The following is a 15,848-nucleotide window of genomic DNA, read 5'->3' as shown; positions in this document are numbered from 1 at the left end:
CTCTCCTTTCCTATCTCTCTCTTACTATTGTTCTCTCTCTCTCTCTTTCCTATCTCTCTCTTATTATTGTTCTCTCTTTCTCCTTTCCTATCTCTCTCTTATTATTGTTCTCTCTTTCTCCTTTCCTATCTCTCTCTTATTGTTCTCTCTCTCTCTCCTTTCCTATATCTCTCTTATTATTGTTCTCTTTCTCTCCTTTCCTATCTCTCTCTTATTATTGTTCTCTCTCTCTCTCCTTTCCTATCTCTCTCTTATTATTGTTCTCTCTCTCTCTCCTTTCCTATCTCTCTATTATTATTGTTCTCTCTCTCTCTTATTATTGTTCTCTCTCTCTCCTTTCCTATCTCTCTCTTATTATTGTTCTCTCTCTCCTTTCCTATCTCTCTCTTATTATTGTTCTCTCTCCTTTCCTATCTCTCTCTTATTATTGTTCTCTCTCTCTCCTTTTCTATCTCTCTCTTATTATTGTTCTCTCTCTCTCCTTTCCTATCTCTCTCTTATTATTGTTCTCTCTCTCCTTTCCTATCTCTCTCTTATTATTGTTCTCTCTCTCTCCTTTCCTATCTCTCTCTTATTATTGTTCTCTCTCTCTCCTTTCCTATCTCTCTCTTATTATTGTTCTCTCTCTCTCCTTTCCTATCTCTCTCTTATTATTGTTCTCTCTCTCTCCCTCTCCTTTCCTATCTCTCTCTTATTATTGTTCTCTCTCTCTCTCCTTTCCTATCTCTCTCGTATTATTTTCCTATCTCTCTTATTATTGTTCTCTCTCTCTCTCTCCTCTCTCTCTCTTATTATTGTTCTCTCTCTCTCCTTTCCTATCTCTCTCTTATTATTGTTCTCTCTCCTTTCCTATCTCTCTCTTATTATTGTTCTCTCTCTCCTTTCCTATCTCTCTCTTATTATTGTTCTCTCTCTCTCTCCTTTCCTATCTCTCTATTATTATTGTTCTCTCTCTCTCTTATTATTGTTCTCTCTCTCTCCTTTCCTATCTCTCTCTTATTATTGTTCTCTCTCTCCTTTCCTATCTCTCTCTTATTATTGTTCTCTCTCCTTTCCTATCTCTCTATTATTATTGTTCTCTCTCTCTCTTATTATTGTTCTCTCTCTCTCCTTTCCTATCTCTCTCTTATTATTGTTCTCTCTCTCCGTTCCTATCTCTCTCTTATTATTGTTCTCTCTCCTTTCCTATCTCTCTCGTATTATTGTTCTCTCTCTCTCTCCTTTTCTATCTCTCTCTTATTATTGTTCTCTCTCTCTCCTTTCCTATCTCTCTTATTATTGTTCTCTCTCTCTCTCCTTTCCTATCTCTCTCTTATTACTGTTCTCTCTCTCTCTCCTTTCCTATCTCTCTCTTATTATTGTTCTCTCTCTCTCCTATCTCTCTCTTATTATTGTTCTCTCTCTCTCCTATCTCTCTTATTGTTCTCTCTCTCTCCTTTCCTATCTCTCTCTTATTATTGTTCTCTCTCTCTCCTTTCCTATCTCTCTCTTATTATTGTTCTCTCTCTCTCCTTTCCTATCTCTCTCTTATTATTGTTCTCTCTCCTTTCCTATCTCTCTCTTATTATTGTTCTCTCTCCTTTCCTATCTCTCTCTTATTATTGTTCTCTCTCTCCTTTCCGATCTCTCTCTTATTATTGTTCTCTCTCTCTCTCTCCCGCTTCCCCTCTCCCACTCTTTTGCGATCATTTCCTCTCGCGTTCCCTCTTCTACCCCTTCCATCTCCCTCCACGTCTCACGTCTACACCTCTTTCTTACCCCATCCCTGGTGTGTAGAAAAGGGAGAGGTGGTTGCTGGTTAGCATGGCTCTGCATGCATTGGTCGAGCAGACCTGGAGCAGGTGTTGGGTGTCTCTGAAACCCTAAGACGTGGGCTCAGTCAGGGAGAACCTGCCAGACTACCTCATTAGATGCCTCGTCACCTCTTTGTCTCTTCGCTTAGTGGGCTGCTGCAGGGTCGCCGTAACAGCAGGTGGCCACCACTTCTGCAGACAGCTGGCCTGCCACCACACAGGACAAGGACTAAAGAAAATAAACTGAAAAAAACCCATACACTTAGAGGGGGAGTGGAAATAAAGTTTCTTTGAAGATTATTTGGCAAAAGGTACTTTGCAGCTTTTGAGTTTGTGCTATTACGGTGGTAGGAGGTGTTGAATTGAAGAGGTGTTAATCTCTTTGCTCTGGGCATGACATCTGGAATTAAATTGCTACTAGAGTATGCAGTGTTGGTTTACTGCGATTTGAGTAAACTGAGATGCAGATATTCTAAATATAAGCTCAGAAAAAAAAGAAACGTCCTCTCACTGTCAACTGTGTTTATTTTCAGCCAACTTAACATGTGTAAATATTTGTATGAACATAACAAGATTAAACTGAGACATAAACTGAACAACTTCCACAGACACGTGACTAACAGAAATGGAATAATGTGTCCCTGAAAAAAGGGGGATTCAAAATCAAAAGTAACAGTCAGTATCTGGTGTGGCCACCAGCTGCATTAAGTACTGCAGTGCATCTCCTCCTCATGGACTGCACCAGATTTGCCAGTTCTTGCTGTGAGATGTTACCCACTCTTCCACCAAGGTACCTGCAAGTTCCCGGACATTTCTGGGTGAATGGCCCTAGCCTTCACCTTCCTATCCAACAGGTCCCAGACGTGCTCATTGGGATTGAGATCCGGGCTCTTCCCTGGCCATGACAGAACACTGACATTCATGTCTTGCAGGAAATCACTCACAGAACGAGCAGAATGGCTGGTGGCATTGTCATACTTGAGGGTCATGTCAGGGTGATCCTGCAGGAAGGGTACCACATGAGGGAGAAGGATGTCTTCCCTGTAACACACAGCGTTGAGATGACAACAAGCTCAGTCCGATGACACTGCCCCAGACCATGATGGACCCTCCACCCTCAAATCAATCCCGCTCCAGAGTACAGGCCTCGGTGTAACGCACATTCCTTCGACGATAAACGTGAATCCGACCATCACCCTGGTGAGACAAAACCGCGACTCATCAGTGAAGAGCACTTTTTGTCAGTCCTGTCTGGTCCTGTCTGTCACATCTGCAGTCCTCATGCCTCCTTGCAGCATGCCTAAGGCACATTCACGCAGATGAGCAGGGACCCTGGGCATCTTTCTTTTGGTGTTTTTCAGAGTCAATAGAAAGGCCTCTTTAGTGTCCTAAGTTTTCATAACTGTGACCTTAATTATGTACCGTCTGTAAGCTGTTAGTGTTTTAACGACCGTTCCACAGGTGCATGTTCATTAACTGTTTATGGTTCATTGAACAAGCGTGGGAAACAGTGTTTAATCCCTTTACAATGAAGATCTGTGAAGTTATTTTGATTTTTTACAAATGATCTTTGAAAGACAGTGTCCAGAAAAAGGGACGTTTCTTTTTTGCTGAGTTTATATGAGGTGGGAATTTTCTGTCTTCAGTTATCATCATCCTCCTCCTCCTCCTCCTCACCATCGTCTTGTCTATTGATTTATTGACAATGCTCTGCATTCCACCCTGACAAACTGAGAAAGAGAGGTATTGATTGTACAACTTTGCTCTGGGAATGACGTCTGGAATTGTCTATGGATTGCATAGTGTTGATTTAATGTTAGGGTTAATGACTCTGTCATCTTCATCCTCATCATCATCATCATCATCATCATTTACATTTATCCCACAATGCTCTGCATTCTTCCCTGCCAGATAGAGGAGGGGAGAAATCAAAACCCTTTGTTGTGCATCTTCTTCCTCTAAGCTGTTTTTTCATGCTTGTGGGCTAGTTATAGTATTTCAGTCACGCATCTTGTTTATTTAGAAGAGAAAATGAGATTGGAAGGCTGGGACCCAGAGAGCCGAGGCATCACGTGCCTCATGCTGAAGCAAATAGAGGGGGGGGGGGCCTCACACCTGAGTGGGGGAGCTGCTGATACTGTTACAGCCTCTTTTCCTCAATCTCTCTGTAACATGGCTGCCTTCCTACCGACAGCCATTTTAGAGCAGTTTCCTTCCACGTATCTCCTCTCATCTTGAACTGCCCTAATGCCTTTGAGCAGGAACACTACAACAGAACAGTGGTGTAGTGGTGGAACAGATGAACACTCTGCCTCGAACTGTTCTCGCACTGCCTTCACCACTTCCAACCATCGCGTCTCACACCTCGTCGTCGCCCCCTTTCCTCATTTCTTTCCCTCCCCTCCCTCCTCTTCCTCGCCCATCCCTCCTCTTCCTCCTCCCTCTCTCCACCTGCTCTTCTGTCTCCACTGCCACGCAGAGATAATTAGTCAGCGCCAGAAGAATTACAACCAGGAGAAAGGGGAATTGGACTCGCCACGTTACTCTGTAGAAACGGAATGATTTTGATGTGAGAGAATAGGCTCTGTCCCAGAAAGCACTGCTCTGTGTGTGCCACATTAGGGAAGACATACCTGCTATGGCTCAACAGCAGACAACGACAAGCACCTACCTTAAAACCAAAGCTTTGTTTTCGATATTTTGTTCTTTGGCTTTGACCTTCCACTGCACCACATGATTTAGGTCTATGGAATAGTATCCATCATATATGACACATTGGCCCTCTTCTGTCCACAGCTGGGACAACCTACATCTTCGGGAGAGGAGGAGCCCTCATCACATACACCTGGCCCCCCAACGACCGGCCGAGCACACGGGCAGACCGGCTGGCGGTGGGATTCAGCACGCAGCTGAAGGAGGCCGTGCTGGTCAGGGTGGAAAGCGCAGAAGGACTGGGAGACTACCTGGAGCTGCACATAGTAAGTGACTACCTGCGGAACTGCAAGGGGTGATATAAGGGGGCATGGGTGGAGAGTTGGAGGCGGGAAGTCATTGGTGGAGGAGGACATTGGTTTGCCTACTGGTGGGGTGAGTGGGTTGGAGGGACACAGTTTAAGGGGACAGTAGATTGGAGGGACACTTATTTGGAGGGACAGCATGTGTCAAGAGATGGCTGGGGGTGACGAGGTACACGGGGACTGGGGACAGTAGGGATGTGGTTGAGACGCATTAAGGAGTGGTAGGTTGAGCTAATATGGTCCAAAGTTGGAGATGTACAGGTGAAAGTAGCTACTCAAAGAACGATCATTGAGCAGGTCTTTACATCTCATTCACTCTTACCAAACTAGTAATTACTCCATCCCTGCCACTATGACTCTCATATGGTCTAGGTAAAAGGCATTTTAAAGAGAACCCTGCCTAAGGATAACTTTATAAGGCAATTAAAGGACATTGGGTATTTTAAAAAGGCATCAATGCTGCCTGTAAATGGCTCGTTGACCCATGTGATCCCTGCCTACCGACGAGATTCAAAGCCCATATTATTATTTTAATGGATGCCTTTCTGTTAATTATCTGCTCCCTGCCGAACCCACTGACTCTGTTCCTCTCAGCATGTCACCGGTGTCAAACACACACACACGCACACGCACGCGCACACGCACACGCACACACACACACACACACACACGCACACGCACACACACACACACACACACACACACACACACACACACACACACACACACACACACACACACACACACACACACACACACACACACACACACACTTCGCCTGCAGCTATAAAGAGAGGCTTGTGCCAGCTGCTCTGCTAGCCAGTGCCTGTGCTTTTACGGTCTCAGTCTCCATGCTGCCTCTCTCACTCAGGGCTCACACTGACTAACTACAGCCTTCAAGGCAGAGTGGTAACAGTGTTGTTTTGCCCTCTCCTCTCCTCTTTTCATCTCCATCCTCATTCTCCCGATTTCAGCTTTCCTTGAAACCTATAAAAACACAACCTAGGTTTTAGGTTTTCTGAAAGAAGGCTGTAAAGACAATGAATTGACAAAGGAAAGTATGAAGGGGACAGCTCTGCTCTAGTATGAAGATGACATTGACAGTCATTAAAACAGAAACAAACACACTCAACATGTCCATAAATCATTTATCAGCGACTCTGATTATCGAGGCGGAGAGTGTTGGGAAGATTTTTCAAATACTGAGAGGACCTAGTATAATTTGAATGCATGTTTTTTAAAAAAAACAACTAAAAACAGCTGGGCTATAAAGGAAGATTATACCATGCCAGGTTGGAGTGGAGTGGCACATTGTCCATTTGACACAAACATTAGCACATTATAGGCCTCAGAGTCTGTACAACCTTGTTGACTGCTGCTGATTAATGAATAGTCAGACACATCCAACCAATTTGTTTGACTAGCAAGCACTGAAAATGTGCATTGTTGAAAAGATAGTCCACACATCAAGCCTTTAGAGATGATTATTTTCCTGTAGGGCCGTGGCCTAAAGCACACCCTGCACCCTTGCGCATAATTAGTTGGGAGGAGGAGGAGATGTTGAATAGAGAGACAAAGTTGGCAAAACAATTGCTAATAATCATTAGTAAACACTCCTGCTATTAGGTCAAGTTTATCTACATGAAAATACAAAATAAATACAAATCCTAAATTGAATGTTGTCCTATTTAAATGGTTTTAACTGTTATTTTATTTTCATGACGCTACATGGTTATGGGTCTCTCCAGAGATGTTTGATCGGGTTCAAGTCCGGGCTCTGGCTGGGCCACTCAAAGACATTCTGAGACTTGACCCGAGGCCATTCCTGCATTGTCTTGGCTTGGGGCTTAGGATCATTGTCCTGTTGGAAGGGGAACCTTCTCCCCAGTCTGAGGTCCTGAGTGCTCCAGAGGAGGTTTTTATCAAGGATCTCTCTGTACTTTGCTCCGTTCATCTTTGCCTCGATCCTGACTAGTTTCCCAGTCCCTGCCACTGAAAAACATCCCCACAGCATGATGTTGTCACCACCATGCTTCACTGCAGGGATGGTGCCAGGTGTCCTCCAGGCGTGACGCTTGGCATTGATCTTGGTTTCATCAGACCAGAGAATCTTGTTTCTCATGGTCTGATTGTCTTTAGGGGCCTTTTGGAAAACTCGGGCTGTCATGTGCCTTTTACAGAGGAGTGGCTTCCGTCTGGCCACTCTACCATAAAGGCCTGATTGGTGGAGTGCTGCAGAGATGGTTGTCCTTCTAGAAGGTTCTCCCATCTCAAGAGCTCTGTCAGAGTGAGCATCGGGGTCTTTGTTACCTCCCTGACAAAGGCCCTTCTTCCCCGATTGCTCAGTTTGGCCTTTCCCCAGATCTGTGCCTCGACACAATCCGCGGAGCTCTACGGACAATTCCTTCGACCTCATGGCATGTTTTTTGCTCTGACATGCACTGTCAACTGTGGGACCTTATATAGACAGGTGTGTGTGTGCCTTTCCAAATCATGTCCAATCAATTGAATTTACCACACGTGGACTCCAATCAAGTTGTAGAAACATCTCAAGGATGATCAATGGAAACATGATGCAGTTGAGATCAATTTCGAGCCTCATAGCGAAGGGTCTGAATACTTGTGTAATTAAGTTTATAAAAACACTTTTTAAATACGTTTGCTTTATCGTTATGGGGTATTGTGTGTAGACTGCTGAGATTTTTTGATTGAATCCATTTTAGAATAAGTCTGAGAGTCAAGGGGTCTGAATACTTTCAGAACGCACTGTATAAACAATGGCCTAAATGTGGGCACATTTTACTGGGGGGGGGCAATGAGGAGATTCGAGATCATTCCCCCACTGCCCATTCCCCCACGTATTTCCATGACAATTCCATTGTATTGGTCGAGTCCGATTGACCTCTTTACCGCATCTATGATTTGAATTAACATTCTACATTACCATGGCAATCCACCATCGGTTGATAGAACATTCCAAATTACCATGGAAATGATTGCGTCACAATACCAGGCAGCCATTGCGAGTGTACTGTACAGTACCCATGAGTTTACTAGTCAAATTGTCGGGGTTAGAACTTCCAAGCCTGCTCTATTCATTCTATTTCAATGCGGGACACACACACACACAATGGGAAGAGAACTGGCTCAGTGGTTGTACTTCATACAACAGGCCAAGGTCAAAACCAATGTCCTCACTGGTATGTAATTAATAATCATACTAATGCTAGCATATCTCAGCAGTTATTGACAGAAATCATATTGATAGTAATGCAATGGTAAACCATCTCAATCGTCATTCAGTCAATGCGTACAGTATTCACCACACATCTCAGAGATTTTCCAATTGATCAGTCCACAAGCAAGACTTCACCACTGAATTGTCACTTCACATACATTTGTATAGTAGCCTCCCTGTGTTATCACACTTTAACGGTTGGTTTGGATTTCCCATTGTTAAAGTCCATCCGGCCCATGATATACTAGACAACATACACATGGCCACAACTATTACTACTACTATTACTACTACTACTACTAATAATAATAATAATAATAATACTTTTACAGATCCACTGTCTCGTCTGCCCAGCCATGCAATGTATAAACTTGATCTCCACTGTAAAAAGCACCGAGACAATATCTCTGACATTTGCAACATTGCTTCAATGTTGAAATTCGGGAGTTGGGACAAGACAGACAGGCAGCTTTTCTCAGCCAGTTGAAATCGTGAATCCGCATTTTTATGTGTTTATACAAAGACATGTAAACAGTAAAACAGATCAAATGAAACAAAATGCCCCACGTTGTCCCACGTTGGCTGTCTTTCCAGCTTCAGTCTGAAGTGATTGTGTTAGTTGTGTACTTGGCTAGCTAGCACGGGGGAAGAACCTCCATAGCAACCTGCAAAGTTCTGTAACTATTCAAGGGGTTGGGTTAAATGCGGAAGACACAGTTCAGTTGAATGCGTTCAGTTGTACATCTAACTAGGTATTCCACTTTCCCTAACCAGCACTTGGGTAGTTTTTGCTTTACATGGCATTCAATACGAAGAGAAGGCTTAAAATTGCACTTGACAACCAGTGTTCGTGAATGTAGCATCACGTTTTGTTGAAAAATGTATGGTTTGGGAAAGAATTTTGGCTTTTTAATGCTGGTAACCCATTGTATAAAAGCAATAATCAACTCAAGACCATTTGTTATGGACTCGAGCTTCACTTGGTGGCTATGGTCACTGACCACGTCACTGCCATGATAAAAAATGTCATAACACATGGCCTATCATGTAGTATTGCTTAAATATTGCCAAGCCTTCCATACCACACTACATCACATGGGCTTCCATGACAGTTCATTGCCTTGTATCATCACAGTGTGCTCCTCCCAGTATATTAGAGCGCGTCCCGAATGGCACCCTATTCCCGATATAGTGCGCTGCTTTTGAATAGAGCCCTATGGCGTTATATAGGCAATAGGGTTCCATTTGAGGCGCTGGCAGTATACCAGTGTGTCAGTGTTAGTGAATCATTGGTGTGTAGGTTTCATTATAGGGCTGATGAGCGCTGGTACGACCCTGCCCTCCGCTTTCTGGACGTCTGAGCAGCTCCCTGCTTTATTGAATTGAATCTCATTTCTCATTCATCCTCTCATTCCACCTCTTTCTCTTTCGCTCGTGCTCTCGTTCTCATTCAGTCTCACGCATCTTTGTCCTCCTTCTCTCCCCCCTCCCTCTGCCCCCCATCACGTCAGACCATCAGCCTCTCTCCCAGCCCTGCTCTTGCACCAGTCCCACTGCAATTACATTTGATTTGCTCTGCGCTCCTCCTGAGTCATTCACCCAAATGACTCCCCTCCCTCCCCCCATGCAACAGTGTCTGGGCCTCTTTAATTACTATTAGCTCCCTGGTAGAGGACAAGCAAGAGTCAAATTAAGACCAGGACTTAGGGGGCGTTTCCTATGTGATATGCATTGGCTCTATCTCTCACTCACAGTACCCCACCCCGCGCACACACACACACACACACACACACACACACACACACACACACACACACACACACACACACACACACACACACACACACACACACACACACACACACACACACACACACACACACACACACACACACACACACACACACTAATCCAGAGAGGGAGAGCCACACATACATGCACGTGCACACACACACCCAAAGCACAGGCACGCACTGTCTGTCAATGTCACACAAACACATGCAGACACCCCCTCTCTCTTTCACGTTCTCCCTCTCTCACACACACACACACATGCATGAACACACATACTGTATACACACAAACACACACCAGGGCTGGACATACAAGGCTGCCCGCTGGCCCACAGATCTTTTGGAAATCTCCGGGCCAGTCAATCATCTTCATCTTGGGCCAGTGAACGGAAATTATGCTATTTTCAATGTAGTCTATATAATTGCTGGGGGGGGGGGGGGACATTATGTCTATTATTTATCACGTGCGCACAGCACACAAAGCCTAGTTTATAATGTGTCGGACAGCAAGAGCGCACAGCTCTCAACTGGTTGTCATGTGGAGCAGCTCACAGCAGGAATAACGACAGCGGTAGGGTAGGTAGGAAAGATGTTTACACTTCTGATACCTACCAGGAAATGCTAAGTTAACAATGGGTTTGCAAACCGGGTATTTCAAAGGTTTAGTCCGAAGTCTTGGTTGAATCTTTGCGATGGGCAATTCAGTCATGATGCGCTTTTTGAAAGAACATTTCTAAATGCCCCCCCACCCCCACAACCCCCCAAACTTCCCAACTAAATGTAGGCCTAACTGGCACAATGATATCATGATGATTTGTATGAACCACGGGGCATTTGTTTTGTGAACTCTGACACCACATGTAGCCTACACTGGATATTGGACAGTACAAAAACACAGCTAGCAAAACAATTGAATTAAAGGGCAACTACACCCTCCAATTTTTTGATATTTTTTACTATTTTCTCCAGACCTCAAATGTGGTCTCCTAATGTGGTTTAAGCATTGCTGTGGACTTAGAGCTTCCCCCTCAACAACAACAAAAAACGGTATGATTTTGAGAGTGATCCTAAAGGAAATTAACAGAAAGAATTTAAGAAAAGATCAAAACTGATTTTATAGTTTTTTTTTTACAACTATAGACTGCTGACAGTTCAAAATGAAAGATACAATTTAAATTATGTGCTAATCATCCGCTTCCCTGGGCCAGTATTGTTTCCATTCGGGACGGTAGCTTTAAGTTGCCACTGGCCCTTTGAGCCACTGGCAAATTTATCTGAATGTCAATGCCCTGCACACACTGTCTGTCACTGTCACAGGGGCCAAATCTTCAGTGTCTGTGTCTCACATCTCACTGACATTTCCCATGAGCCTCGAGGGGATGATAGAAAGAGACTGGGTGAACGTATGGTACTGTAGCTGATAAGAATGCCCAACCTCCTCCCCGTCCTGTTGCCTCGGGGCCTGGGACCTGTCTCTGAAAGGCCCAATGCATTACTCATCCACAAACAGTAACCTCTGGGGAAACTCGATAGAGCTTTGTAGGGGAAATTTCTGTAGAATACAGAGTACAGACTATGCTCTGTGCTCTCTCTTTTAAGGCAGCATGGAGATAAGGTTTTTTCTCCTCCCACTCTCTGTGTCCCAAAAAGCACCCTATTTTCTACATAGGGCACTACTGTTGACCAGTAGTCCAGTTTGGCTCTGGTCAAAAGTAGTGCACTAAATAGGGAACAGGGTGCCATTGGGGATGCATCACCGTGTGTCTTTATATGGCTCATTATTCATCAACTCAACAGCATCCATTTTGGGGTGATGAGTCACTGATGCTGCTGATAGCACACTTGTCAGTCATGTTTAAGGAGCAATTTCCTTGTTAACTTACATTACCATCATGGTAAATAGCCAATTTAGCTGAATAATAGGTGATTTGTAGACCATTCGCCATAGTTCCGAGTTTAGCTGACAAGCCAGTCCAAACTTCCAACGGAAAAAAAGGAGGGAGTGAAAGTCGGTGTGTATCTATGGTCCTAACAAATGACGGTGAGTTGTCACGGTAACGGACCCATCTGAAAAAGGCCCTCATCTGCAGTTACCGAGCTGACCAGGAGTCTGTTGTTCAACAAGGTTTCCTGGGTCATCGCTTTAAATAAGCCAAGCGCTGATTTAGAGGTCTATTCCTCAGAAGACCCAGCCAATGTCTAGTGTGACGGGCAACAGGTCCTAATAAATGATGGAGAAGTGTGTTTCAGGGTCATGGTGAAATAGATAGCGATGGTCCCTCGCGGTATCTCTCGCTCTTTTCAAGCATTCCTTTGGCCGTAATGTTCCTTTTACGGCTCCCTCTTACAGGGAAAGGATTTGTGAGTCGAAAAATTGTCTTTGGATGTCTTGGTGATAGCTGGGAAGAGATGACTAGCTAACGGGAGCGTTCGGGAGTGTTCCTCTGAGTTTCTTCTCCCGTTCGGGAACGCTGGAGATGTTGCTGCCAGATAAAGGTAGATGGCGGTGCAGATAAAACTGTCAAGGAGAAGCAGCTCCTTTTATCCTCTCTCCATCCCTGTCAGCCCCCTTCGCTGTGAAGATCGGCGCGCACGCACACACACACACACACACACACACACACACACACACACACACACACACACACACACACACACACACACACACACACACACACACACACACACACACACACACACACACACACACACACACACACACACACACCTACACTCTTACACGCATAGTCACATACACATACACTGATTCTCTATGGCACACACACATTCTCTCCCCTTAAATTTCTCCCTCTCACCTTGTTTACATTTTGCTACCCCACACCTGTTTCCCTCTTAAACGAGTGTCACTTTTAAAATCGCTCCCCTTCATCATGCCTAGGGAGTCATCGCAAGCCAAACATGTGTGTGTGTGTGTGTGTGTGTGTGTGTGTGTGCGTGCGGCGTGCATGCTTGATAAATGCTCTGCCGGCAGAGTGGGGCCAGCGGTCACCAGTGGTAACGAGATAGGGCCCTGGTGTGTTTGGCAGGGGCCTCTCCTTGGCATGTGAGGGGCCGGACAGCTATCGATTAATCCTGCCTTTGTGGCCCACTAATAAAGCCTCAGCCTGACAGCCTCCACCTGGCTCTCCGTGCTCTCCTTGGTCTTCCTGCCTCTACAGGGGGTTGGGGACTTTCTCCCCTCCACGAGGAGTTGCTTGGAGGTCAATGCCCCACACATGTCTGGGGTGCTTTGGGGAATACCAGAGATGCATAAATACGGCAGCCCCCAGACACTTATCACAAATGCCCCGTTTGCTAAGTTCTCCATGTTGTACATGTTCCCCGTATTGGGCATTGCTCTCCATGGCTCTTTTTCTCGTATTGTCATTAGCACAGTACACATGATCTCAATTTTAGCTCCAGGATGGCGGTAATTGGATCAACCCGAAAAATGTGATTGTACCAATTCATTGGTGCATTGATCCATGTCAAACGCTGTAGTTTCAAAACTCAGTGCTTAGTGCTAAAACAACGACGTCATATCTGGATTCCAACATCTTCATGCACCTTCGCCATTTACCATCCATTAGTTTCAGGCACACCAGAGGGTGGTCCTTCTGTAGCTCAGTTGGTAGAGCATGGCGCTTGTAACGCCAGGGTAGTGGGTTCGATCCCCGGGACCACCCATACGTAGAATGTATGCACACATGACTGTAAGTCGCTTTGGATAAAAGCGTCTGCTAAATGGCATATATTATTATTATTATTATTATGTGGCCCAAGCCCTGGGAGACATGTTGGCACCACAGCTGCAGGATATACTATAGTCTTTGCAGTTCCTGTGTGGAATCAGAGACTGAACCAAAATGACCGGATGAAGTCGAAGCAAAGAAGGGACAGATGGATCTTTTAACCATTTCGAGTTTGGCCGTATTCAGACGATTACAGGCAACCACCCAGGTAGGCTAGGCACATAGTCACACAGTTAGCTAACACGGTGGAGAAGTCGAGAGCACAGAACCGATCCCTTGTTGTTTTTGAGGTGGCAGTGGTGGGTTCGCGGTGGCGATGAGGCTGTGAATGCCCAGTGAGTTCTGGGTGAAAGTAAATGGATTGCCTCCCCAGGATCAATAAGCTATTAAAGGAGCAGGGAGACAGGACTGTCCTGCTGTATCCTGATTGGATACAGCAGGACAGTCCTCTCTATCTACCACAAATGGGTTCAAGTAGTATTTGTTTTATTACAAGTACGCCGAGAGGTTTGATTGAGCCTGCTGAGATGGCCGCCTAGATGGTGGCTCAAGATGGGCGCGGTTTGCACTTTTGGGACCACTCCATTGATTCCTTTGCATCTCTTTCTACTCATCCACATCGCACTTCTGATCACACTTCTGATCACACCAATACAGCTTCATCACAATGGCATACAGCCAGTATAAATTCCAGTCCGGGTGCTGAGATTTATATTTAGTTTAGCGTTTAGTGAGTCATTGTGTAAACAGTCATCTGAAACGTGTTATATTGAATTTAGCCGTAGCATCGCAGCAGCAGCAGCAGCTCTTGCTCACAACGTGATGTGCTTTTCATCTGGCAGAAAAATTGAATTGGGAGTTAATCCAATACAACTGCGACTCTCTCAACGCAGGATTCGTGTTTCTTGTTTCTCTTCCCGTTGACACACAAATCTTAACGTTTCTGTGGATCGGCGTGGAAGTGGTTTTTGCCAAAAAAGTCTGTTGGCGAGCCCCTAAGTCCCTGTTCAGAGAAATGGATAGAGGGGAAAAAGGGAGAGGGAGAAAATGGGTAGATTATGAATGACCAGCCTCTCTCCTCTTCTGTCCTGTCCTTTTCTGTGATGCCCGGAAAAGAGAGCTGCTGTACATTTCCGCTTTGGGGTCGCTCCTCAAATGTCACCACTGCAGCTCCATCCATGTAATCCCCCTGTAGCAGTACTTTAGCTGGGCCTGTACGTTCCTCCCTGCTTCTCTCTTTGTCCATCCACTTTGGCTGCAATGTACGTTCTGTGACTAAAACAAAACGCAAAAACGCTTCTGTATTGACTTTGAACCAAACGGTTCCTCAACTCCCCTCTAAACCTTCTCCCACGGATGGGTAACCCTCCGTGACTTTTTCTGACGGAGGTTGTGGACTCCCGGTGGGTAGCAGTGGATTTGTTTTCCGTCTCTGGAGGCAGTCAACCACACAGAGAGTGTATCTCAGAAAAATTGAAAGGTAGGAACTGGGAAAGGAAGAGAGAGAGAGAGGGGGGTGAGCAGGAGAGGGAGGGGAGAAAGAAATGGAGAGAGATCGGGTAGGGATAGACAGGGGGAAGAGAGAGAGGAGACTTTCGGGCAAAGATAGAGAGGACCCAAATGTAGCGAGAGTTGGAGAGGAAAGAGGGCAAATGGAGAGAGAGATGTTTATCTCCGCTCAGCCATGCAGAGTTCACACACACTCGTGTGAGGGGTCCACACACTCAACGTAACCAAAGCCCCAAAGCCAGTCCGCCGAGAGCACCCTCGATTTTAAACAACTGCCGCCCTCGCCGTTGTTGACAAACCCGAACAAAGCCCTGTGTAATTCAACATCAGCGGGGCATTGTTTTATTGTTGTTGGGTTTTTTTTTGAAAATGCACGTTGCTAAGAATAGACGCGTCTCTGTCAGCAGACGTTTTCACTGGATAGCACATTAGACTCTTGAAAGGGAAGTGGAGATAAAGGTGGAAAATGTTTTGTTTTATTCAAACTCCTCATGGGGCATAAGCTTGAGCAGGATGCGAATGGCTGCCATGTTGTATATGTAGATCTGCTTCCAGCCTTGGCGAAGTGATAACTAGACAGCCAACTGCCGCTCCCTCTGCCAATTCTCTACTCAGCAAGAGAACAGAACTGGGGCATTTCTATTGGCCGGTTAGCCCTCTGCCCCTCCCTCTACTAGTGGAGTTGAGCTTTAGTCGGACGCTGGTCAGAGTAGGTTGGCCACATGAGGTGTGTGTGTGTGTGTGTG

General features: G+C 45.3%; 1 protein-coding gene across 9 annotated transcripts in view; it reads left to right on the top strand.

Moving 5' to 3' along the window:
- The window catches only part of LOC124008799 (neurexin-2-like), a 1,096,959-nt gene that overhangs the window by 903,033 nt on the left and 178,078 nt on the right, over nt 1-15,848 (top strand). For all 9 annotated transcript variants that reach the window (XM_046320364.1, XM_046320362.1, XM_046320358.1 and 6 more), the window contains one exon: nt 4,590-4,771. In XM_046320364.1, coding sequence (XP_046176320.1) covers nt 4,590-4,771 — 182 coding nt within the window. The remainder of the gene's footprint in view (nt 1-4,589; nt 4,772-15,848) is intronic.

The sequence above is a fragment of the Oncorhynchus gorbuscha genome, linkage group LG21 (genome assembly GCF_021184085.1).
Source record: "Oncorhynchus gorbuscha isolate QuinsamMale2020 ecotype Even-year linkage group LG21, OgorEven_v1.0, whole genome shotgun sequence".
In the NCBI taxonomy this organism is placed as follows: Eukaryota; Metazoa; Chordata; class Actinopteri; order Salmoniformes; family Salmonidae; genus Oncorhynchus; species Oncorhynchus gorbuscha.
This window is presented reverse-complemented; position numbering and strand designations above follow the sequence as displayed.